This window comes from Gadus morhua, chromosome 5 (genome assembly GCF_902167405.1).
Source record: "Gadus morhua chromosome 5, gadMor3.0, whole genome shotgun sequence".
NCBI classification, from domain to species: Eukaryota; Metazoa; Chordata; class Actinopteri; order Gadiformes; family Gadidae; genus Gadus; species Gadus morhua.
In genome coordinates, this window is record NC_044052.1 from 12,313,824 (window position 1) to 12,338,349 (window position 24,526).

Sequence of the window (24,526 nt, forward strand, 5' to 3'; positions counted from 1 at the left end):
ACCGTTCAGCTCTGGAACAGGCCATAACATCCAGCCGAGCTGGAGACCACACCGAATCACAATCACACGGCTTATCGGGAATTACTTTGAAAATACGGAAAATCGGCCAGAAAGTCAACGAAACTGGATCTGAAAGCCGAGAACTAGTCCGCGGTGGCGGTGGACGTCGACCCGTTCGTAATGATCCGAGTTGGAAAAAGAAGGTGTTGAGCTAAGATATTTTTTTTCTTTCTGCCAGGGACAACTTGAGTCGTGTGAACCGTGAGCACTGTCAAAGCTAACGGGATAAGAACCAAAATAATGGATTTAAGACCCTCACATCTACGGTAAATATGGACGAAAGTCTACTTTCCCACAGTTATGTTATGTACTGGAGCGAATCGCCTGCGTCGCGTTGCTCCGGTGGAGCGACACCACAGATAGCTAGCCTGTTGAGACTATGCTACTAATTACAGAGCTGTGTGTGAATACCTTACGAGCACCATGGCTCTGCTACATCTCCGGGCTAACCGTGTGTGTTCCACATCCGTCAAAGCAGGCGTTCAACCTGGTGGTTTTCTTTGAACACTTTAATCGAGGTCACCACTGTGGAATAATAACCCAGCGACGCAAGTAGCCGGAGACAATAGGGACGCGATCAACTCTTCTCTGCGCGTATCCGTTATGTGGTACGTGTGTGTTGTGTGTATTTAATTTTAGCGATCAGACCTACTGCACATCACGTCTGAGTCTATTAAAACCAACAGGCAGTGTTACATATACACTGTTTTAATGTGGATGTGTGTGTTGTGGGGAACAGTGCTACAGTCCTAGCAGCTAACCTGGTCGCTGCCACAGAGTAGCGTGTCGTTTTACATTCTATCACCACACCGGGAGAGGTCTTCTGTTCTGCTTTTAACACGACGTCCGGTGGATCTCCCCGTCCAACAACGAGATAACCAGGCCATAGGACAGACTAGTCCCCGTTACTTACCAAACGGGTTAAAATAAATCATTGTCTTTCGCGATGGGGTGAACCACATTGTGGTGTGTCTCTGACGCCTGGTACTGAGGATGTTCACTGTAAACCGAGATACGTCTTTAGGTAGGTTCCTTCCAGGGATTGGGGGTCGTATGGCGTGCCCCTTCAATGTTATGGCTCCGCTGATATGTAGGGGTTCTATGTGGGATTAGCATGCTGCTCCAGCGGTTCTCCTCTTGACCCATCTTTCCTCTTACGTGAGGGTTTTATTGACGTCGTTTTAGATCAGAGCTGCTGATTGTTTACTACGCCCCCCCCACCACCACCACCAAAGCCTATTTTTATTGTGCAATACTACGACGTAATCATGTGTCATTATTGCAACAGCAGCGCCATACTCAAGAGTGTGTGTGTGTGTGTGTGTGTGTGTGTGTGTGTGTGTGTGTGTGTGTGTGTGTGTGTGTGTGTGTGTGTGTGTGTGTGTGTGTGTGTGCTGTTGTGCATGTGCCTTCATGTTTGTAAGTACCTGCCCTCGAGTACCTGGCTTGGACTTTGACCATGATTGCTCTGTGTGTACACCGGTCAGCTGGGCGGAGGAGAATTCTGAGGGCCAAATAAAACGATGACCATGCTTTTCTAAGTGGTGGTGTCATTCAGCTGTCATGCTGATTTATTTTAAATGGGGTTTTCATTGTGAATAATTCCTCTGTACAGGGCTTGTTTTAACTTTGACCTCCAGCACCTGATTAAGGCATTTAACACATTTGTCTGAGTGTATCATCAACAACTGGCCGGGTCCCTTGTTTGTTAGAAACAGAAGTCATACGCAGCACCATGATCCCAGCTTGGTTGACAGTGACACACATCCTTAATCTAGAGGCTCTCTCGCTCTATGAGTCATCATAGTGACATTCACACTTTTGTTGCCGTTGTCGCTTCAGTGTGTTGCTGTGTTTTCTAGGCTATTCTTCCAGTTAGTTTCCTGTTAGCTCTCCTCACAAGAGTCCCTAATCAGTTGAAAGGCCGGATACACTTTTGAACCGATTGGCCTGATTGGCTGTAGCCGAGCAGAGGTAAGCAATCTGTGCGACCAGAGCTTTATCTCCCGTTATCTGCCCGGACGAATGTTGACATCATTGTTATTTTAGAGGGGCTGATTGATTGTGTTTTGTCGGGGACTGGGCTGCTCGTATTCCAGTCGTTATGCCCTCTGTGGCCATGCAGACGAGTCAATATTATAGAGGTCACTCTCAGAATGTTCTGCTTTCCAAACCTTCCAGCACATCTTGTTATCAACATAAAAGGCATTCGGTTGCAGGAAATTGTCATAACGGCCGACAATGAATTGTATTCTTGTTTGGCTCACAGTTATTCTCCAAGAGCAGAAACCAGGGGAGAGTTGTTAGCTTTAGCCTGCCACTGTTGTATCAGATGGGAGCCGTCTTTAATAATTGATTAATGCTTGTGGTATTGTTAATGAATGGGTAATGTCGTTAACATGGGATGATTGGCTAATAACTCTCAAATTGTATTACGGTGGCCATTAATAATACGTTTTAGAAATACAGTCTGGTCTTTTGATATTTGTATTGGCTCCAGCAGTAAAGAAGCTCTGTTTAGTGTTGTTTTAGATGAAAAGTGTTAATTATTGGTCTCGTATTTATGCTTTGCTGCTTGTTCAGGCTGGCACATATTGGGACACCAGCATGGTGTTTGCTATTCCTGAACAGATAAGGTGCTGTGTCACTGTCCCAAACAGGCTGGCTGGTGGAGGAAGGGGGATTTCATCATTTCATTCAGGGCATGTTTAGTAGGCCAGGAGCAATTGGAGCACAGAGGGGTTTTTGTGGCCAATGACAATATGTCTTTGTACAGGAAAGAAGCCATAGTTATGAGGACAGGTTTTTTCTTTCTCTTTTTTTTTTTTCATAAGTGATTGATGCGTGTCACCTTGATAGTAAAAACGGTAGTTAAAACGGTGCAGAATCCAAAGGTTTATTTTCTAGGTGCTTGTTTTGAATTCAGATGGTTTCTGCAAGTCCCCCCATATTGATTGCTCCCTTCATTATTGTTCTACTGGGTTCTCTAAGCCTTTCCTCCGCCGTGCTGCCAGGGTGCAGGCCCAGGTACTGGAAGCCATGCTGATGGTGGGTTATGGGGTTCGGGTAGGGCTTTGGGTTTATGGACATGGATGTGGAAGGAGACCCAGGTTGCTTGCCTGTTCCCTCCTCGCTGCCGGTGATGAAGAAATCCATATAAATGATTGATAAAGTTACTTGACTGTCATTTGAATAATACATCGGCCCCTGTTCCTGTGCCAAGCGCTTTTGTATGGTAATGTGCTGCACAGACCGGAGCCCTGCCTGTCGAACCTCCGCCAGAGGCTGATTTAAATACAATGATCCGACCCAATGAGGTAAGGCCAGGACTCTAGGTGTGTGTGTGTGTGTGTGTGTGTGTGTGTGTGTGTGTGTGTGTGTGTGTGTGTGTGTGTGTGTGTGTGTGTGTGTGTGTGTGTGTGTGTGTGTGTGTGTGTGTGTGTGTGTGTGTGTGTGTGTGTGCAAGGGAGATGTGTGGGGGGCGGGCCGTGTGGAGACATGTAGCCCTTTCTCCTGTCACCCCTCATTAACAGCACATAGTCCAGCCGGCCTGAACTCGCCCTCCCGGTCTGGAGGTCCACTCCTCCCCTCTCACCCCTGACCCCAGCAGGCCAGCACGCTCTCATTTCAGCCAACAGAAAAGGTCTCTCAGAGCTTATCCCGGATGTGTCTTATTAGGCAGGCTGCTAGCACTCGGGTCAGAAGGAAATTACTATCCTAGATTATGCTTTCTGAAATTATGCACCGCAGCTGAAGCTAAACTTGCTTCCCCTTATTTCAATGTGCTAAAAATCAGTTGTTCTTTGTGCCAGTTATCTGAATTCTTTTACTGATTTACGATTCTATGGCTTCCTCCTATTCTGTTTGGTCCTTTATTGACCCAAGCCTTTCCCTTCTTCCCAGGATAGAATACTCCACCTCATGGGATGGTGTTTTTACTTCCAGAGATGTTCAAATCCTGCTTCTCAATTGGTTCAGTCCAATCCCTCTGTTAAAATAGCCTCATGTTGGTATCAGTTTAATAAAGTAAAGATTAACCAAGTGTGTGTGTGTGTGTGTGTGTGTGTGTGTGTGTGTGTGTGTGTGTGTGTGATGGACTAATGATGTGCAGGCTGTAAGAGGCTGTGGTTTTCCAATGGAACCCTTGGGAGGGTGCTTATAGTGCTGGTGTACGGCTGGTAGACACACAGATTTATGATGTCTACTTACAAGAAACACAGGTCTGAGACAGAGCAGATAGGCGATCACAGGAGAGGTTCTCCGTCCAGCCTCCCAGGCTGAGCATCAGCGCAGGGCCCGGCGATGTCTTAACACAGCCTGCATGTAAACATCAGGTTTGGGTTTTTGGAACACATTCATTTTTGATGTCCGTGATTCTGTTGAGATTGGTCTTCAAATGTGTCACCTGGCTTGAGGTTTGTGTGAAAGGAAAGGCCTTTTGGATTGGGGTTTAATCAGATTGCAGTGCGTAGTCTGCCATTGGATTTTCAACAGTTTTGGTCAATTTAGTTTTATCTGAGCATGTTCTGTCCTAGCCGAGCTACAATTAATTTCACACTCATCCTGTGCATTACAAACGAGTACATAGAGTTGTCCAAATACGCATCTCATGTTCTTTTCTGATAACAGACATTGGCGATCGTGATTTAAAAATATTGCAGTGATTTTGTCTTGCAATAAAAGTACAGGCCTGTACAACATATTGTTCGGCCTTGGACAACAGCCGAGTCTTTCACTGCGTTCCCTTTATTCATGCGAAGAAGCACAAAACTGCTTATGTTCAGTACTGAAATAAGCAGCACCACACAGTGTCTGAACATAGCAGGTTCAGAGCCGCTGAGCTGGCAAGGGCACAGTGGGTGTCAGGGTAAACCGGGAGGTCAGGACGCAGAGGGAAAGAGCTGCGTCGGAGGCTTGGAGGCGGGCCGGAAAATCAGGGAGGCAGAGTGGGTTTTGCTGGGTCGTTCCTTTGCTCTCGCTCTCCCCCTCACTGCCGTCGGCGTACATCTGCATTAGATTTGTTGTTGCCTGCCAGTCGGTGTTTCCTGAGGGCCGGGCAGAGGGAGTGTCTGTTAATTGAAGCCACCGTGGACCAGTGTCGGAGGCTAAACACACACTTTTCAGGATGAGGGCCACACAAAAGGAGCTCTGTTGACTGTGTTTCTCGGTTTTTTAAGGCCTGTTAATGTGTCACAGTGGCTTATGATTAATGTCTCGTGCGCAAAATCAATGCGAGTGAAATGGTGTTGGTGGTGTTAGTGGTGGTGATGACGGATCCCCTCATGTTTGGTTTCTAATCCGCCCACCGCTGCCCATTCATTTCAAATCCAGTGTTCTATTGTCACATCCGTACTCCTGGGAACTGGGCAACGTAAAACACACAAAGCTAGAGATGTTCCAATACAATTCTTTTCCTTTCTGATTACTGAACTTGAGTTTCGTCCGATACCAAGTATATACAACTGCAACTTCTAACAGCACTTGCTCCTATTACCGATACCGGCAATGTATAGTCTATTAACAATCATTCATTATAATAATAGATTTGTTTTCCTGTCTCGTGTCTCATTCTGACTTTCCACCTACAACAGTTAAAGAATGCAGCATAACACTGCAAGTGTTTTTGATGTTCTTTGTCTGTGTAGTAAAAGTCACGTGACGGTATCGGATCGGCACATAGACTTGCGTGGTAGCGATACTTGATACTGCGTTTTAAGCAGTATCGGAGGAATTTCTGATACTCGTATCGGAGCAATTCTACGAAAAATAAACAACAACACTTAGTTAATTAAACATGTCATGACCGCTCTCTTCCCGTTTCTTGCCATCAGGGATGGCCAGCCAGGCGCTAAGTGTTGAGGACTCGTCGGAGGACCAGGGGCGGAGCCTGTCCGCCGACAGCTGAGGACCGAGGAGCAAGCAGCCCGGGCAGAATGACGCAGCAGGAGGGGCGACCCCCGCACCGCAAGTGAAGAGAACGTGAGGATGGGGGCCAATGGATCCAGCTATCCACACTCGAGCTCCCCTCGCATCGGGGGCAACGCCCCGCCCCAGCAGACCTTTATAGGTGGGTTCTGACTACTGACGTGACGGTTCGTTGGGGGAACCCGTGGCCCGTGTCAACATTAACTGGATTCTAGCTTTTCAATTAGTTGATGAAAGACTGTTGACGAAATGTCAACTTAGGCGGGACTCGGTTTCCCCTTGTCTTTATAAAATATATAAAGTCAAGTGACTTTATAAAATATAAAGTCACTTTCACCCTTTGGTTTATTGACTGGGGGCTCTCTGCATTTTGTCTGATTGTTTACTCTGGCCCTTCTCACACGGATGTGCTCATAATGCATCCAGTATGTATGTTTACTCCCCGTTCAGACAAACCCGCATCCATCCCTCATTCATTAGGGCTACTGTAGGCCTGCACTGTTATTGATGGCAGGGCACCTTCTGAATGGCTGCATGCAAAATAAAAATGTGTCCGGATTTAGTGCAGGGCTGCCAAAAAATGGTGCCAAATTTGGCCCTTGACATTTTTTCCTCCCTGCATAATGCTAGCGTTAGCTTGTGTAGGCCAAGGCTGTAGACCAGAAGTGAACAGCGTGCAACACGACTTCATTACCGTCCGTTTCCCTTCCCTGCGTGTCAAGACGCCGTTATTCAAATGATGCACCAGTGTTTCTGTTTAGCTGTTTTTCTCTTTGGAGCGAGGCACTCTGCGGGAGTCTCAGAACGGCCACACTGGCCCTTTCAGCAGCACCAGATTAAGATGTTACTGTGACAACTACTAATGATGCTGGAGACACATGGGCCGGCAGCGACACTGCTACAGGGGCGAACGTTGTAGTAGCAGATGGAGTTATGAATAATCGCAATTAGCTCGATAGAATTTGACGTCTGACGTCGTCGCCCAAGGAGATAGCACCAACATTTGAAACAACGCTCGGATACATCGGGTTTCATTTACATATATAAAATATAACTCGGCCTGACTGCAGAAAATGACATCACTTGTTTTTCATGCTTTCACTCCAGCTCCAAACATGTTTGTTTGTTTTTTGTTTGGGCAGACGTGTTAAACCCAGCCAATGATATTTCTGAACTAAATATTTATTTGAAGGTTGTGTTCCTCCATTCCATCATGGCTGCTGTATTCTTTGTTGTTTTCCCGGTCACATCAAGCAGCCCTTAGCTCCTTACTTCCTACTCCTCTGTCCTCTCTGAAAGCCAAGCTGACCTTGTGCAACCGTTCCTCCATGCCAAGAAATCTGGACATAAGCGCCTTAGAAGCATACGTGGATATGAGTCAGCCCCTATTTAACAAGAAAACCTGGCTCCTACAATAATGCTCAAAGTCCAATTTCATCTCTCTTCCTTTTTGTAGACTTGTAGTTAAAAGCTGAAAGCCCGGGAGATGAAAACAGATTATTTCTGCAGCCACAGAGACCTTTGAGGTTTGCTCTTAGCTGAGGAGTTGCTTGGCCAAACTGGCCCAAGCTGAAGATGATTCACAGTATTAGAATGATTACTATGTGGGTCACGGTGATTGATGCTCAGGAAAAGCAGCCAAATGAGAGGATCTAGTGGGCAGGGCTTCCTCTGACTTCGAAGTCCCCGCTCTCTCCTATGCCAAAGAATACTGTTACTTAGGCAAAACGAGTGGGCCGCTTTAAGACCAGAGTTAGCCACAGCTCAGAGCAAAGAGAAGCACAATGCAAAACAGAACGATAGGCCTGTGGGAGCTTATCTTGCTACAAGGGTGCTAGCATGCTGTACTTCCTGCAAACCGAATGACAGCAGGATCCCTCGCACTGCCTCTCTCCTAGTATGAGGCAAGCGTGTGTTTAGCCTGGCAGGGCCCGCCCCCCCCACAGGGCTCGGCAAGACATGCGCTCTAGACTAAACACTCATCCAATTTTAGGTGTGTTAAGATTATAATTGTATTCCCGGCTAGCAGAAGTCCAACTCGTGTATCCTTGAAAATGGATGCACTTATTTAATTATGAAGATCTGCATGGGATGTCTGTTTACTTTCTGTTGAATAATTTAAGCATAATTGACTAATTGATTGCAAAATATGAAAAAATCCAACAGTGTTACGTAATGTAATCTAAGTGTGTGACTCTGGGGATGTGTGTGCGTGTGTGTGTCGCAGGTACCTCGTCCTATTCCCAGCAGGGCTATGGCTGGGAGTCCAAGCTGTACAGCCTGGACCACGGCCACGAGCGGCCCGCCGACCGCAAGAAGAAGAGCCTGGGCCTCGCCACGCTCAAGAGGCGCTTCATCAAGCGCCGGAAGTCCAGCCGCTCGGCCGACCACGCGCGGCAGATGCGCGAGCTCCTGTCGGGCTGGGACGTCCGCGACGCCAACGCCCTGGTGGAGGAGTACGAGGGCACGGCCGCCCTCAAGGAGCTGAGCTTCCAGGCCAGCCTGGCGCGGGCCGAGGCGCCCAGCCTGCAGCGGAACCTGGCCGCGCTCTACCAGCACAAGTACTGCACCGACGTGGACCTCATCTTCCAGGACACCTGCTTCCCGGCCCACCGCGCCGTGCTGGCCGCCCGCTGCCCCTTCTTCAAGTCCCTGCTGTCGTCGTCGCCCGGCTACGGCGCCGAGGTGCTCATGGACATCGAGACGGCGGGCATCGACGTGCCCATGTTCTCGGCCCTGCTGCACTACCTCTACACGGGGGAGTTCGGCGTGTCGGGCGCCGAGGACGCCCGGCTGCAGAACGTGGACGTGCTGGTGCAGCTGAGCGAGGAGTTCGGCACGCCCAACTCCCTGGAGGCGGACATGCGGGGCCTGTTCGACTACATGTGCTACTACGACGCCCTGCTCAGCTTCTCCTCGGACTTCGAGATGGCGGAGGGCTGCGGCGAGCGGCTCCCCGCCGGCGCCGTGGCCTCGGTCGGGGGGGGGCCGGGCTGCGGTGCGGCCCCCGGCGGCCCCGACGAGGACCTGCGGGCCCACAAGGCGGTGCTGTCGGCGCGCTCGCCCTTCTTCCGGAACCTCCTGCAGCGGCGCATCCGCACCGGGGAGGAGATGACGGAGCGCACGCTGCAGACGCCCACGCGCATCGTGCTGGACGAGTCCATCATCCCGCGCAAGTACGTGCGGGTGATCCTGCACTGCATGTACACGGACGCGGTGGAGCTGGGGCTGGTGCTGCGGGGCAGCCCGTCGGCGGGCAGCCTGGGGGAGGTGCAGGCCCTGGTGGCCGGCGGCCGGGGGGCCAGCACGCGGACCGAGGAGGCCATGGAGCTGTACCACATAGCGCTGTTCCTGGAGTTCAGCATGCTGGCTCAAGGTGAGACCCTCTAGCTCGGGACACACACACACACACACACACACACACACACACACACACACACACACACACACACACACACACACACACACACACACACACACACACACACACACACACACACACACACACACACACACACACACACACACACACGAGATTGGGCTTTAATGCACGGTTGGCATTGGGCTTTAATACACGGTTGGCATTGGGCTTTGGTGTTGAGGATGTTTTACTTGGAACCGGTCGCACATTTCCATTAACTCGTAACTTGGAATTAGTCATTTTTCCAAGAAGTAAGCAAGGCAGTTAGTGATGGTGTGAGACATGGTGTCTGCTTGAAAACAGTTGAATGCAATGAAAAATGCATCTCTCGCACAACGGAGACACATTCCACTCTTTGGATTCCTTTATGGTGCAGGGGAAAACAAGTCAGAGTTCCCCAGAGAGCCACTGAAGGCGATACTCCAGCTGACATCAGAGCTTTTATCCTATTATTCATGTTTGGTTCATCTATACTTTATTCAAGCATGATGGCCTTCAACTGTAATTTAAGTTAAGGTCGTTCATTTAAGGGAAATATAGCATTTATTGTGAATTTCGTACTCGAGGGAACAAAGTGTATAGTCTATACTATAAATGTTACTATATATTAGCTTTAATGTGGAGGATCTATGTTTCTATCCCAAGCGTTCACCGTCGTCATTGATATTCTCATTAGATGGTGAGTCAATAGTACCAACGTGATAATATTTCCAAACTGCTTCACAATGTCGGTCTGAATGCATTACACACCATGCAAACTCTGACCGAATCGACACCCTCCCTCCTCACATTCATCCATTAGATTTGTGCAGACTAATACAATCACTTGCTCTGCCACTCCCTGATAAAATCTGTTTTGGATTGTCAGTGTTTTGCTGTGCAGAATATTACAGAACACAACGAGGGCTGAACACAACGCACTTTGAGTGCTGGAAGTGTGTGTCTCAGTGAGCCAACTAGATGGCACACTAGATTACTGGAAATAATCATTTTAGGGCAGATAATTTCATTAAAGTGTTTACATGATTCAGTCAATGGTCAGATTTCCCCCCTTAAGGAGATGTCTGGCGGGTGCGTTTTGATGTTTAAGCATGGCCAGGCCAGACGTTAATTCTCCTATTACTCATAATATTACTGTGGCACCACTAAGAAAATACTTTGAGAAAGACTCTCCTCGGAGCCAGCTGTGAGGAGCAGCAGTCGACATGTTCTCAAGCCAAAACAAACCTGCCTTAACATGAACACGGGCCAGAACATGGTTTTAGTAATCACGATTCTCCTAAAACAATTGTGGCTTTAGTGGAATTAAATCTCTCTGTGTTTATGGGGGTATTCGTCTAATCTCTTTCACTTCCCTTATTCTGCTTGGATTGGTTTTTGTGTGCAATGTGCAAATACACTGATCAGCCAAGCCAAGGTTTTATCAGCAGTAAATCCATCAGACTGGATCGTTGTTTATGACTCCTCGGGTCATAAACAGCAGTGTGGATCGGAGGTGAATATGTTGTACGAGCGGAGACCAATGTGATGGAAATGAGGGGAACTTCCATCACACAGGTCCTACAAAGGTCATACTAACTCCTCTGCTCTGTTGTAGTATTAAAGTATAACATTTGTTAAAATAATGGTTAAATAGCTGTATATTCCGACAGCCATTGTTGATCTAGAGTGTTTGGTCAGTAACGTTGCTCTCCGTGTCCCTCTGCTGTGCATTAAACAGAATATCGGTTGACGTATCCCGTTCCCTCTCCATCCAATCAGGAGAGAGAACATTCTGCGCATTCAAGGCTGATTTCAGTGTTGACTTGCGAATGCGAAATAGGCAAAGGGAACAATTCCAGTGCTCCCATTAATGGCGTACGCTACAAAAAACACCAAGGGAAAAACAGAAACGGGAGTCATGCAAGACCCTCTTTCATGTGTTGACATTGGGAGGAAGGCTGGGAATGCTAAATGCGAAAACAGACAGGAAGTTAGCCAAAAACGTCGACTTGGCTCACAGTGCCTTCCACAATCAAATCCAACGTTTTCATTCAGTCCTCAAAAACACGATGAGGCCTTGGTTCTTCTCGACGTACTTCCAGAGAGATTAGATCATGGCTTACAGAGCAATGTCCGGTGGAGATGTCTCTTGTTCCTTCCTCCAACGAACATGTGATCCCTATCAAGCAGAGACCACAACAATAAGCATCCTATCGGAACAGGAAGCGTGCCAGTAGCTGCTGACCACAGACGGCACGCCTTTCTAGAACCGCCTGTCTGGCCCCAAGGTTCCTCCTATGTGCCCATACTGGGCATAGGGTTCACATACTGGGCATAGGGTTCACATACTGGGCACAGGGTTCACATACTGGGCACAGGGTTCACATACTGGGCATAGGGTTCACATACTGGGCATAGGGTTCACATACTGGGCATAGGGTTCACATGCTGGGCATAGGGTTCACATGCTGGGCATAGGGTTCACATACTGGGCATAGGGTTCACATACTGGGCATAGGGTTCACATACTGGGCATAGGGTTCATATACTGGGAATAGGGTTCACATACTGGGCATAGGCTTCACATACTGGGAATAGGCTTCACATACTGGGAATAGGGTTAATTTTTTGAGTGCATCACTCGAGGTTCAGAAACAAATTGCCCCTTTTTATACCCCACAATGATCTGAATCACGCTAAGCACACCCACCAACTATCTAAAACACATGTCCACAGCTGGTAGTAGACCACCTCCTAACCCCTATCCCGTAGCGTCTCTCTCGGGGTCAGCCAGGCAGCCTCTGAACGGGAGGCGACCAGACGGATGCTGTCATCTCCTCCCCCACCGTCCCGTCCCCCTCTCCCTCCCACACACACATCCAGCGTTTCCTCCTTCCTCCCATCCCCCCCCCCCCCGCCCTCGTTGACTAGCCCCTTCTCCAGTGTATTTTTATCCCCCGCTTCTTCCTTTCCCACAGAAGGGCTGCAGCTCTAATCAGTTCCCATGAAACCTCGAGGTGGAATGTAGTCTGAGCTGCGGCCAGTGTCTCTCCATGATTCAACCGTCCCGACGCAGGGAGGCCGCACAGCGTAGACCGAGGGAACACGGACGAGGGGTTTCGTTCAGGGTCAGGGCCCCCCCAGCGTGTACTGACCGGCCTAGGATCCGGCCCCTCTGGAGTGTATGACCGGCCGTGGGTCTGTCCCCCCTGGAGAGTGTACTGGCTCCCTCATGGTCCGTCCCCCCTGGAGTGTGTACTGTTCCCCTCAAGGTCCGTCCCCCCTGGAGCGTGTACTGACTCCCAGGGGATCCGGCCCACGCTTGCTGAGCTAACTCAGGAGGCGTACGTCCGGGCTGCAGGGAAGGATTCGTCAGTCTTACCAGCACCCCTCCCACTTAGTCATAAAGAAGTGTAATGGTGCCGGCTCTCAGTCTCTCAACGCCTCGCCGTGACTCAGACATCAGCAGCAGGTTCTCACTCACATCGGCCGACCATCTGATGTTTGTTTTCACTCGAGTGTACCTGATGCCGAGTATGTGTGTGTCTCCATGAAGCCCACATGGTGTGTGTTTGGGTCTCGCGCTCACACGCTCGTAGGAAGGAAAATGACAAGGAGACGAGTCACTTCAGCCTCTTCCCTCCAGACGAGTCATTTCCTTTGTTTGTGGACGGACTCTTTTGCCCCCCAGGAATGTTGCTCAGAGACATTAGGCACGCTTTCTCTCTCTGTCGCACCCCGGCCCCCTCCGGTTGCCCCCCCCCTGCCGTGCGGGGTCAAAGCCTGCGTCTCTTGGAGCGGTGGGCCGCGATCCACGACCACAACAGTGTTTACTGGTCCCCGAGTGCGGCTGATGTTTTAAGGGTCTTTTGGAAACCGCAGGTTCCATAAACACAGAGCTCCAAATAATAACAGCGGGGCAGAACGTGCGAGCTGGAACAGCGGCCTCTCCTTTTCTTCTTGTTCTGTGTGTACAATGGGCTCCTCCATTTCCGTCGCTGTGTTGATATTCATGTCAGTGTAAATGTGATGTACACCCTGGAGAGATATGGGGGAGGGGGGTGTGTGTGTGTGTGTGTGTGTGTGTGCGCCACGATGTGGCACAATTCATACACAAACTCGCACCCAAACTCGCTCATGACAACGTGGTTACACAATGAGGCCACTAGCTTAAAATAATAGCATCACAAAGTTTGTGTGGGTTGTAACCATGGAGATAAAACGGGCCTCCTCCTTCTTAAGCATTTTTCTAATCTCGTTGTCTTCGGATTCCAGCTGAAACAGGGGGTACACTTACACTTTAGAGCCTGAATGGAAACGTGCGTTCTAATGGGCTCACTGGGAGCAGAGGTTTCGTCTGCTTTCATGTGCCACTGGTGTGTACGTGTTTGCCCCTGCCTCCAGTAGAGTACAGACTCGGTAGAACCAAAAAGCTGGCGCGAGAGTGAACAGACATCCAGTCCACTTTTCCCGATCTGTTAGTAGTGAGATTAACGCGAGGCAAAACGCCCGAGTCCACTTCCACTTCATCACCGTCTCCCTAACAAGGCTGCGCTTACAACACTGCAGGGGTCTGCTCTGCATTTCTGGGGCCGGTCATTAAATGCAAAATACATATCTGAATACATAAGTAAATGCGGTGCGTTTCCTCCTACCAGAGGTGGGGGTAAGTCATTCATGTGCAAGTCACAAGCAAGTCTCAAGTCATAACCTTCAAGTCTCAAGCAAGTCCCAAGTCACTGTGGTGAGAATCAAGCAAGTCACAAGTCAAGTCATTGCTCAGGTCAAGCAAGTCACAAGTCAAGTCATACAAAAATCTGATGATCTAACCCAGTTTCCACATTTAAAAATCGGTAAAGAGAGTGGTTCATTTTATTTCAACATTAACAATAACAATGTCTTAACAATAACAATACCTCAAACTATTCAAAACATTCCAAAACCATTATGTGCATAGTTTGAAAATGTTTTTTATGATCATTACCTCCAACCTATGAACAGAATCAAATAGAACCTCTAGGTAGCTGTATACGACAACAGTTCAAGTCAATCACTCAATCTCCCTACATGTTGTAGAATATTATTTGCAACACATGGCATCAGACATGAAAAAAATGAATATTTCAAAAGTAATATCACATACACATACTGTAGGAAGGGGAAATAGTAATACACAAGCCTGAAAGCTGGTAGCAATCTTGCTGCCTCGCAACATACATCGACTTACAATGCATTGCATTTGCAAAAAAAATAATTTGACAGTACTTTGTCACTGAGTTCTGAATGATGCGGTCACATTATCACCCCACCATGGCTGAACACACGTTCAACAGGTGCACTTGATGCAGGGACTGCTATAACTCGTACCTCCGCCTTGAACAAAAAGACACTTAAAACCACTGAGTTAGAAGTAGCCTACTGACATGAAAATTAAACAATTTAATCATCTGTGGAACGGGCAGGGCTCGAAAAACTCCAGCCAATGATTTTCAGAAACACAGAGTGGCATTGGACAGTAAGTACGTCAATTAAACGGTCGTACTGCACTCCCCCTCCCCCCGCGCGTGACCTCTTCGTGCACGTACTCAAAGCTCGTGACCCAGAGCAAGCTTCTGTTTGTTGTTATCCTGCGGTAGCTACTGGAGCTAGTTTACTAGCTAATCCACATTTGGACCTAGCGCTAGAATACAACCCTAAACTCCAACCTAGCTAGCCTGCCCTGGCCCACTCTCGCGCATCTGTGTTCGCGCTCTTGTGTGATTGCGCGTCCATGTACTTGGAATGGGTGGAGTCAGAGTCAGCGTTGAAGGAGAGGGGGTAGGACCATTTGAGTTGCGTCTTTTCAAAATCTGCTGGCGTATCGCAAATCTATAATCTAACTTTAGAAAAGTCATTTCGAGTCATCTGTCTCAAGTCTAAGTCAAGTCTCAAGTCATGAAGACCAAGTCAAAGTCAAGTCGAGTCTTTTATCAGTGTTAGTCAAGCAAGTCTCAAGTCCTCAAATTTGCGACTCGAGTCTGACTCGAGTCAAGTCATGTGACTCGAGTCCCCCATGTCTGCCTCCTACCCTTGCACACGGCTACATGTCTATACGTACATCACACTGCATACATGTATGACTGTGGACGACATGCATGTACTCGAACGTAGGCAGGGAAAGGGGAGCCACCTGAAAGGAATCTCGAGAGCCATAGCAGTCGCCACTCTCCGCCCGGAGTGCCTGTTCAGAGTGACGTGTGAACGTGGGGCGCAGATCTCCTGCTCTGAGATACGGGGGTCCCTCGGGGGGACTGCGCCACTGGCTTCCCCGCTCGCAGCTCGCAGCTGACGGACAGAACAAAGCGGCGCTGGTGATGCTGGCCGGGCGTCGGTTCAAAGTGGCGCTGGCTGTTGGACGGCGGCCCGGCTAGACGCGCGTCTCCATTAGCGTCTGCTTCCGTTTAGAGATATCGCAGCGCTACGGAGGGGAAAGGAGCCCCCCAGGGCGGCGGTCATTTACTGACCGGGGTGGTTCTGCTCAATGTGTGTTCAACCCCGTGGCTCGTTTTGTCCAGACGCATTCAAAGACCCCGGCTCACACGCGCTGATCTCTACTCAAGGTTCCACTGTAGACTGGTGTGAGGTCAGATTCGCCTCTTTACAGGGCGGCATGTGGCTCAGGAGGTAGAGCGGGTTGGCTTCTCACCGGCAGGTTGCTAGTTTGATCCCCGGCTCCCCCTAGCTGAATGTCGTGGTGTCCCTGAGCAAGTCACCTCACCCCAACTGCTCCCGACGAGCTTGCCGTCGACATGGTCGGCATGGTTGACTCCGCCGTCGATGTGTGAATGTCAGGCAATAATATATTGTAAAGGGCTTTGAGTGGCCACTGGTTTTAAATGCGGTATATAAATGCAGTCCATTTACCATTTACCACAGGGTCTTTTCAAAGTGTGTCTGATATGCCCACACCAGCGTATTGTCTTCCATTCACACACACACAGACCGCCGTTCTCGAGATTTGAGGCCACATTTCCTTCTTCCGCTGTGTTTACTGTGTCTGAGCGAGGGAAACGTCGACTCAAAACATATGTAGGTATCAAAGGCATTTCTGTGGGCCCGGCCTGCTGGGGAGCTAAACCACGGCCTGCTGTTCTGGTATGTGCTTTGATTCCTGGACAGACTGCCGCCAGAAGGGCGTGGCCCAGGCTGAGTAACGACTCTCACCCCAAGTCGACATATTGGAGCTCTCAGTTTATGGTTTTGGTTTTGTATAGTCTGGACTTTAAATGGTAGCCATCAGGTACTGCTCAGCCCTCGTGTGGATGGGCCCACATGGTGAGATCAAACCCACACGGAGGGGGTTCCTGCAAAGGGGTGTGGTGGCTTGACGGGACCCTCTCTGTGCCTCTGTCTCCCAGGCTGTGAGGACATCGTGGTGGAGAGCCTGGCGCTGGACTCCCTGGTGCCCATCCTGAAGTGGAGCTCCCAGCCCTACGGCTCCAAGTGGGTACACCGGCAGGCCCTGCACTTCCTCTGTGAGGAGTTCAGCCACGTGGTCTCGTCCGACGTCCTGTACGACCTCAGCAAGGAGCACCTGCTCGGCGCCATCCAGTCCGACTACCTGCAGGTAGGAGCTAGCATAACATTCAAATATGCTCTTCTGCTGCTAGCGAGCGGCTTGACATGCTACACACACACACACACACACACACACACACACACACACACACACACAAGCAGACACAATCACAGGCAGACGCACACGCACCCACACATGCACACGAATGCAAGCAAACACGCATGCACAGGCAGAAAAACACACACAAATACAAGCTGACACACACGCACATGCAGACAAACATACACACACATACAGCAGACACACGTAGAAACACAAACACACCTAACAAGGTGACGTGCATGCACAGGCAAACATACACAAACACGCTGAGACACACACATAAAAGGAGACACGCATGCACAGGCAAACACGCACATGCGCACGTGCACGCGCACTCGCACCCTTGGTGTGCCGTGTGTTGAGGGACGGTCCTCTGAAGGAGTAGACTTCAGGATCCTAAGTGGATCTGAGCGTTCATCTGCCCTGGCTGCTTCCACGGCCATCACTCAGGACGGCTGAGGTGATGCGCTGTAATCAGAGCAGACAAAGTAATCCTCCCACTGCCCGGGCCTGCTGCAGAACACAGAGCATCACGCACTAGCCTCACGCACTAGCCTCATCCCACCGCTTGTGCTTGACCCGCTCCTGTCTAACCTTGTCCTCATAAATGCTCCTCCTCATTTTTATATATATATCTATATCTCTACCTTTTCTATTTTTCTCGCTCTGTCTCTCGCTCTGTGTCTCTGCCTCTTTCTCTCCTACTCTCTCTGTCTCTCTGTCTCACTCCATCTGTCTCTCGCTCACTCTCTCTCCCTCTGTCTCCGTCTCTGTCTCTCCCTCTCTCTGTCTCTCTCTGTCTATCCTGGTCTCATTCACAGGCGAGCGAACAGGACATTCTCAAGTACGTTGTTAAGTGGGGCGAGCAGCAGCTTATTAAGAGGATGGCAGACAGGGGTAAGATAATACATGCTATAATTACCCCCTGAGCACCCCCACACCCTCACCCAAACCGCCACCCCCACACACATGCACGCACGCACACACACACACACAAACTTACATGCACACACACGCACAGCCCTAAAGGCTTTAAGAAAATTACCCTGTTACCAGAGCCTCCAAATACACTTAAAAGCCCCAATAAAAGGATGCCTTCCGTTCCCCTGAAGGCGGCTAGCAGACACACCTTCAAAGCGTTTGTTCCCGGGTCCTGCAGCACCTGTTGTAAACGTGTCGGGGTGCACGTTTAACTCGACGTCTGTACCAGATGTACGGGCGACGCCTTCCCAACACCGAAGACAGAGATTGGAAGCATTCCCCAGATTGTACTTTGTTGTTGTCGGATGTAAGAAGGTATCAGCGGATGGGTGACGCCGTTGTGTTTCGGGTTCACCCAGAGCCCAACCTGCTCAGCGGAACGGCCCACAGCGTGAACAAGCGGGGCGTGAAGAGGAGGGACCTGGACGTGGAGGAGCTGAAGGAGATCCTCTCGCCGCTGCTGCCCTTCGTCAGGACGGAGCACATCCTGCCGGCCAGCAGCGACGTCCTGTCTGACGCGGTGGGTACCCACCCGGCCTCGGCCTCTCTCTAACTCTCCTCTTAACTGTCTGTTAAAGATCAGAACACTAGTGAAGAGAGAAAGCGGAACAGAGAGAGGTTAAGAGCCAAAAACCTCTCCTTCCTGTCATTCTGACCCATCAGGAAAGAGATGCTCTGATTGGTCAGAAGTGAGCCGGGAGCGGCCTACACACAGAGGCAGGCGCAGCCATACTTACAGCTGACGGATGGTAGACATAAATACATTTAAATAGCTGTTAAATCTGAGCTAAAGCAACTTTAACTGTCCTTTTGAGTGGGGGGGGGGGCTGCTGCTACCAATAGCCTCCATGCATGGCCATGAATCTTTATATGGGTCACAGTACAATAGTGTTTGCGTTTTACCAAAATACCTGGAGTCTGGAAAATTGTGTATTAGATCTCAAACCTGCTGTTTCCACACCTGCTCAAAGTAATATTTATAATTGTATAATATTATAATGAGGTTAGAGAGGACCTTCCTGAATAGAGACTTGACCTCCCCCTTCTCCTCTGCCCCCAGCTCAAAAGGGGTCTCATCAGCACCCCTCCCTCCGACATGCTGCCCACCGCTGAGGGGGGCAAGGCCCACTCGTGGTTGCGCCAGAAGAACTCGGGCATCTACCTGCGCCCCCGCCTGTTCTCGCCCTACGTGGAGGAGGCCAAGGTGAGCCTGGTTCACCTGTGATTCACGCTGCGAGGCGGGAAGCGGTGCGCTAGCGTTATGCAAGCTAATGGCCGTTCCCCGCAGAGGCCATGGCAGAGTTATTACTACCATTCATAAATTCACAAGTCTGCTTCGTAATTTACAAGCGGCAGGATGATGCATCGGCCCTGTGTAGACGTTTGGCATATTATCGGTGTCGCAAGCGACCAATCACCTGGCAGAGGGCCGGGTGATTGGTGTCAGTCATGTGATCGGGCCTGGGTACTGAATGTGCACACACGCACATGCACGCATACACACAGGTGGTCAATGCAAACACAGGAGGTCGCACTGCAGGCATCACGTTGAGTAACTGTCGTAACTCTTCCTCTGTCCCGTCCGTCCGCAGTCCGTCCTGGACGAGATGATGGTGGAGCAGACGGACCTGGTGCGCCTGCGTCTGGTCCGCATGTCCAACGTCCCCGACACGCTCTACATGGTCAACAATGCCGTGCCGCAGTGCTGTCACATGATCAACCACCAGCCAATGGCGGGCAACCCGACGGCCGCGCCCACCGTGGTGGCCAATGAGATCCCAGGTAGGGGTGATTAGGAGTGTGTGAACGGCAGCGGCGCTCAGCCCCCGCTCCGTCCTCATGCATTAGCAATCAGCCGGCTTTCTGAAGGGCTCAAAATGAACCTGGACCCATGTATAAATGACGAGGATAACTATCGACACACCCTTTTCATTCAATACACATCCATTTACAGGGGGGTGTTACGAGAGCGGTTCCATCTAATGACTGTCTCACTGTGATGCCTGCAGTGAGTTGACCTCGTGTGTGTGTGTGTGTGTGTGTGTGTGTGTGTGTGTGTGTGTGTGTGTGTGTGTGTGTGTGTGTGTGTGTGTGTGTGTGTGTGTGTGTGTGTGTGTGTGTGTGTGTGTGTGTGTGTGTGTGTGTGTGTGTGTGTGTGTGTTCCCCTCAGTGCCCCGGCTGTCCGTGGTGAAGGATATGATCCGCAGGCTGCAGGAGCTGCGGCACACGGAGCAGGTCCAGAGGGCCTACGCCCTGAACTGTGGCGAGGGGGCCACCGTCAGCTACGAGCTGCAGCTCCGCGTGCTGCGGGAGTTTGGCCTCGCTGACGGAGCCACGGAGCTGCTGCAGGTAGGGGAGATGAGACGCAGGCCAGCCTACAGGCCCCTCAGGGCTTGCATGAGTAGAGATGTTCCGATACCAGTATCGGAAATACATGGATGCTCACTTTTAACTATAAGAATACAAATGTATTCTTATAACTAGATTATAAATCAAAATGACCTAGTACTAAAAAAAATAACTGTAGACAGTAAGTGAATTGACTATTAAATTGCTGTCATCGTAAGAGAACCATCATCTCGATCTCCTCTATTCGTCGTAAGAGAACCAACATCTTTTCTTTGTTTTCCTGTATTCCCCCCCCCCAGAACCCGTACAAGTTCTTCCCCGACGAGCGGTTCGGAGACGAGAGTCCGATCCTGGCCCTCCGCCAGGTGGGTCGTTGTCGGGTAAACAGCAGCCCGGCCATGGACAGCATGTTCACCGAGCTGGAGGGGCTGGCCAGCTTCCACCCTCCCCTGCCTCCTCCGCCGCCCCCGTACCACCCGCCCGCCACCCCCGGCCAGGCCCAGCTCAAGGCGGCCTGGCGTCCCCGCGTGCCCGTGCCCACCCCCACCCGATCCTTCTCCTACCCCTGTAACCGCACCCTGCACCAGCGCCACGCGGCCGGCAAGCACGGCAGCGCCGAGTACGCCTCGGTGCCCCGCCCCCAGCCCCCCGACTGCGCCAAGCCCCAGGCCATGGGCCGGGCGCTGGTCTCAGAGCAGCAGGCGGTGAGTGTTTCCCCGTCGCACTTGTGTCAGGGCACCAGGGAACCGGGGCCGGGGTCAGCTCGGGGGGGGGAGCGGGCGGGTCGCTGTACTGAGCGTGTGTTTGTGTCTCCCTGCAGATGGGCATGGAGCCTGTGATGAGGGAGTTCATGCCTGACATCGCCCTGGGCGTCTCCGTCATGTCCCTGAGGGAGCAGCACATGGCGGACATGGAGAGGGAGGGTCCCCACAGTCCCATGGGCCCCGCGGGCCACCACATGCCCCACGGACCCTGCCCCTCCGCCCGCCTGGGCCACGCCCACGGCCCCGGGCACGGCCACTCCTGCAAGCGGCACGCCCCCGAACCCAAGCTGGAGGCGCAGGCCGAGTTCCCTGACCTCTACGACTTCTCCTGCCGACCCGCCACGCCGACCTCCCTGCCCTCCTTCAGCGGGCCGGACCTCTACAGCCACAGCTGTAACCCCCAGGGCTCCTTCCCGCCCTCCTATCTCTCCGACTCTCAGACCCAACAGGGCCACCCGTCGGGGGGCCGGGGGGGCCAGGACCCCCTCAGGCTGGACGTCCTGGGTCTGGGCTCCCAGCGGAAGGACGGGGCCCTGGCCAGCCCCTCCGGGCCCCAGCCTCGCGTCGGACACATGCCCCGGGGCCGGTCCAACGAGACGGACCTGACTCACGGCCTGGGCCACCTGCGCTCTCCCAGCGGGAACCTGGACGGCTATGAGGACCGGCACGCGGCCCCCCGGGACGCCCCCGAGGAGCTGGGGGTCACCGGGGACTCGTCGGGCTCGGGGGGCCACCTCCAGCAGCCTCACAGGAACAGTGTGAGCGAGGAGGCCGTCAGAGACCGCAGGTCACCCAGCAAGCCTGACTACCCTTACAAGAAGTCCGCACTTTAACCCCAGTGGAGGGACCGGGGTTGAAGCGTCACCAAGCTCATTTGTTTTTGGGAGGGAAGGGGGCGGGGGTTGCCCCCCTGTGTTTGTTTTTTTTGTAACGGATGGCAAAGCACTAACCTGTGTGTGCATGTGTGTGTGTGAGCGGTTTGAGAGGAAAGGGAAAAGGCTTGTTGTTCATTTAGCTATTTATAGGTTGCATCCTTCTGGCCTGCCCTTGTGCACAGCTTGTGCTTTCCTCCTCACGGTCTGCGGGGGTCAAGCTCCTCTGCCACTTGGTGGAATGGATCTGACCACAGCCCACCTGATCCTGTGAGTCTGGAGCGGGGTGCTGTGTCCCAACAGATGGATTAGTGTAGCCAGTCTATTTCTGAAGGTAAAGGTTAGCCAAACCATTAACTCAGCTCCCGAACGGACCGACTTGTTGACTAGAGATCCTACTGTTGAATCCCCAAGTACAAATACAAGCTGACTATCCAAGTTTTATCTTAAGCAAGCTCGTCAAACGGCACAGTCCCGCACAGAGATGGCATCGGGATTAAATATGTCGTCACGCATTACTTCCTCCCAGATGAGTATTTACATTTCCTCCTTTAGCATCCCTATGGCAACTCACCTGAGATCGAGGCCCCCCTCCCTGGGCCAGGGGCTGCCAGCACGCTATTGGCAGGGCCTCGGTCATGTGAGGCAGGATTCGGATGGGCCAGGAAGTAGGTCAACAGGCAGAGCGCGGCTCTTGGCAGATGTCTCTCTGCGTTGTGATGGCGACCCGCTCTGACTAAGTCTGCTTCTTCCCCAGCAGAGAGACGGGGCTCTGCAGAGGGAAAGGGGCATGGGGGTCTTATCGCCAAGTTCATCACTAGGCCCAGTGGAGTATTTGAGGGTACCATGGCAACTTGATGCACGGCGGTGTTTGGGCGTGGGGGTTGTTGTTTTAGCAGAACAGGTGTGGATGTTTCCGTATACACAAACTGTTTTTTGTACGCGCAGGTGTTTGAACAATCTCTGTACTGTACCCTCCCATGTAGTCAGGTCTGTATGTGCATATCAGCATTAGGCTCCGAGAGAGGTGAACCATAGGGGAACCAGCCCTAACGGCCCTGGTCTTCCGCTCCCTGGTTTGAAAAAAGCATTCAACGATCAAATCCAAAGCCTTAATCAATGCTTGGCTTATTGAGTTTAAGCATTTTTATTTTATCCTAAGTATGATGTCATCCCCCCCCCCCCCCCCCCCTCCTTCTGATGCGGTTATTCTGTTCACTATGAACACAGACGCTTGACGATTCTTCTGCAATGGAGGTGTGGGATTCACCAACCAATTTATGTAAATAGTAGCCCTCAATACCGCCACCTCATGGCCAAGTCTGGACCTTCACATCCAGGGGAAATGCTGTTAAACATACCATAACTGTAGCAAAAGAAACTGGTGAGTGCATACATTTAGCGTGAAAAAAAAGAGCCTATCAAATACTTTATTTTACTACGCACAACCTATGAGACGGGAGCGGCATTGCACTGTTGGAGCAACCCATGTACGGTGAGCTAGAAGGAACAAAAAGTTCTATAGTGATGTGTAAACAAGCGTGTGTGAATGCTGTCTGAAAGTTGGCTGACTGTATTTTTTTTCCATGCACCGTTGATATTGTAAATAATCGATTTAAGTCCCATCACATTTTGATTGTTAATTGTCCGTCACATTTTAGTGGTTGAAAGTTGGTGTTTGTACTGTAGTGGAAGGCACCTTGTACACCCTGTCTACGTCCCTGAATCCTCACCATGAATGGGTGGTATAAATCATTAACCATCTTGTCCCAGAATCCTTTGTCTTGTTGAATGTTACACATTCTAGGGCCCATGTTCAATATTGTAGATGGTGTGGATTACCGTGTTTTCGTTTTCTAGGTGAATGTTATTTTTCTTCCGTGGTGTCTGAGTACCAGGAGTCAGAAAAGGGGTCTGAGGATTAGTAGTTCTATGCTTAGTGGTTGTGAATTGGCCATGTATGAGGGGGGGGGGGCGAGGGAAGATCATTTTTCCATTCAGCTTGCATCATGGGGAAAAAATGCAAAACTCCAGATTCTTCCCCATGTTCGCATCGGGCAGTGTTTTCCTTTCCAGGACGGCGGTCCCTCGAGAAGAGGTTTTGTTCTGTTCTTCGCTGTAGAGGTCAGTGCCTTCCCCCGGCCGCTGCTGGGCTTCTAAATGGAGAAGTGACTTTGATGTCTATGCAAGCCTTTTCTACCAGCTCAACCAGCCTGCGTCAAGTAGTTCTTTAAACACATGTAGCTCCTTCTCTGTACAGTTTTATCATTTAGCACCTTTCTTTTGAAACAGAACCACCATGACCATGTGTGACTGCTTGTGTTGAATTTATAAAAAAAAAAAAACAGGTACCCCCGTACTTGTGTGGTATACAAATACACCTTTTTTTAGATTGATGTACCAAGTTGCATTTAGTTTCACTGAATCTATTTTTCTACTGTCACCTCCCAAAAGGTGCTTAACAGTGGTCAATCCTGGCATCCTCAAAAATAAACTGGTTTGTTATAATGGA

The 24,526-nt window shown here is 50.7% G+C and overlaps 1 protein-coding gene across 4 annotated transcripts; it reads left to right on the forward strand.

Moving 5' to 3' along the window:
- Window positions 1–11: 11 nt before the first annotated feature.
- btbd7 (BTB (POZ) domain containing 7) lies at window positions 12–24,526 on the forward strand. 4 transcript variants are annotated; one of them, XM_030356653.1, is made up of 11 exons: window positions 12–326; window positions 5,892–6,127; window positions 8,213–9,361; window positions 16,786–16,994; window positions 17,870–17,945; window positions 18,389–18,549; window positions 19,090–19,233; window positions 19,622–19,811; window positions 20,200–20,378; window positions 20,678–21,082; window positions 21,199–24,526. In XM_030356653.1, the coding sequence occupies exons 2-11, from the start codon at window positions 6,046–6,048 to the stop codon at window positions 21,973–21,975; spliced, it is 3,372 nt and encodes a 1,123-aa protein (XP_030212513.1). In that variant the 5' UTR covers window positions 12–326; window positions 5,892–6,045; the 3' UTR covers window positions 21,976–24,526. The 4 variants fall into 4 exon arrangements, with proteins under 4 accessions (XP_030212513.1, XP_030212514.1, XP_030212516.1 ...); XM_030356654.1 differs by having other exon boundaries at window positions 21–203; XM_030356656.1 differs by lacking the exon at window positions 12–326 and adding an exon at window positions 557–668.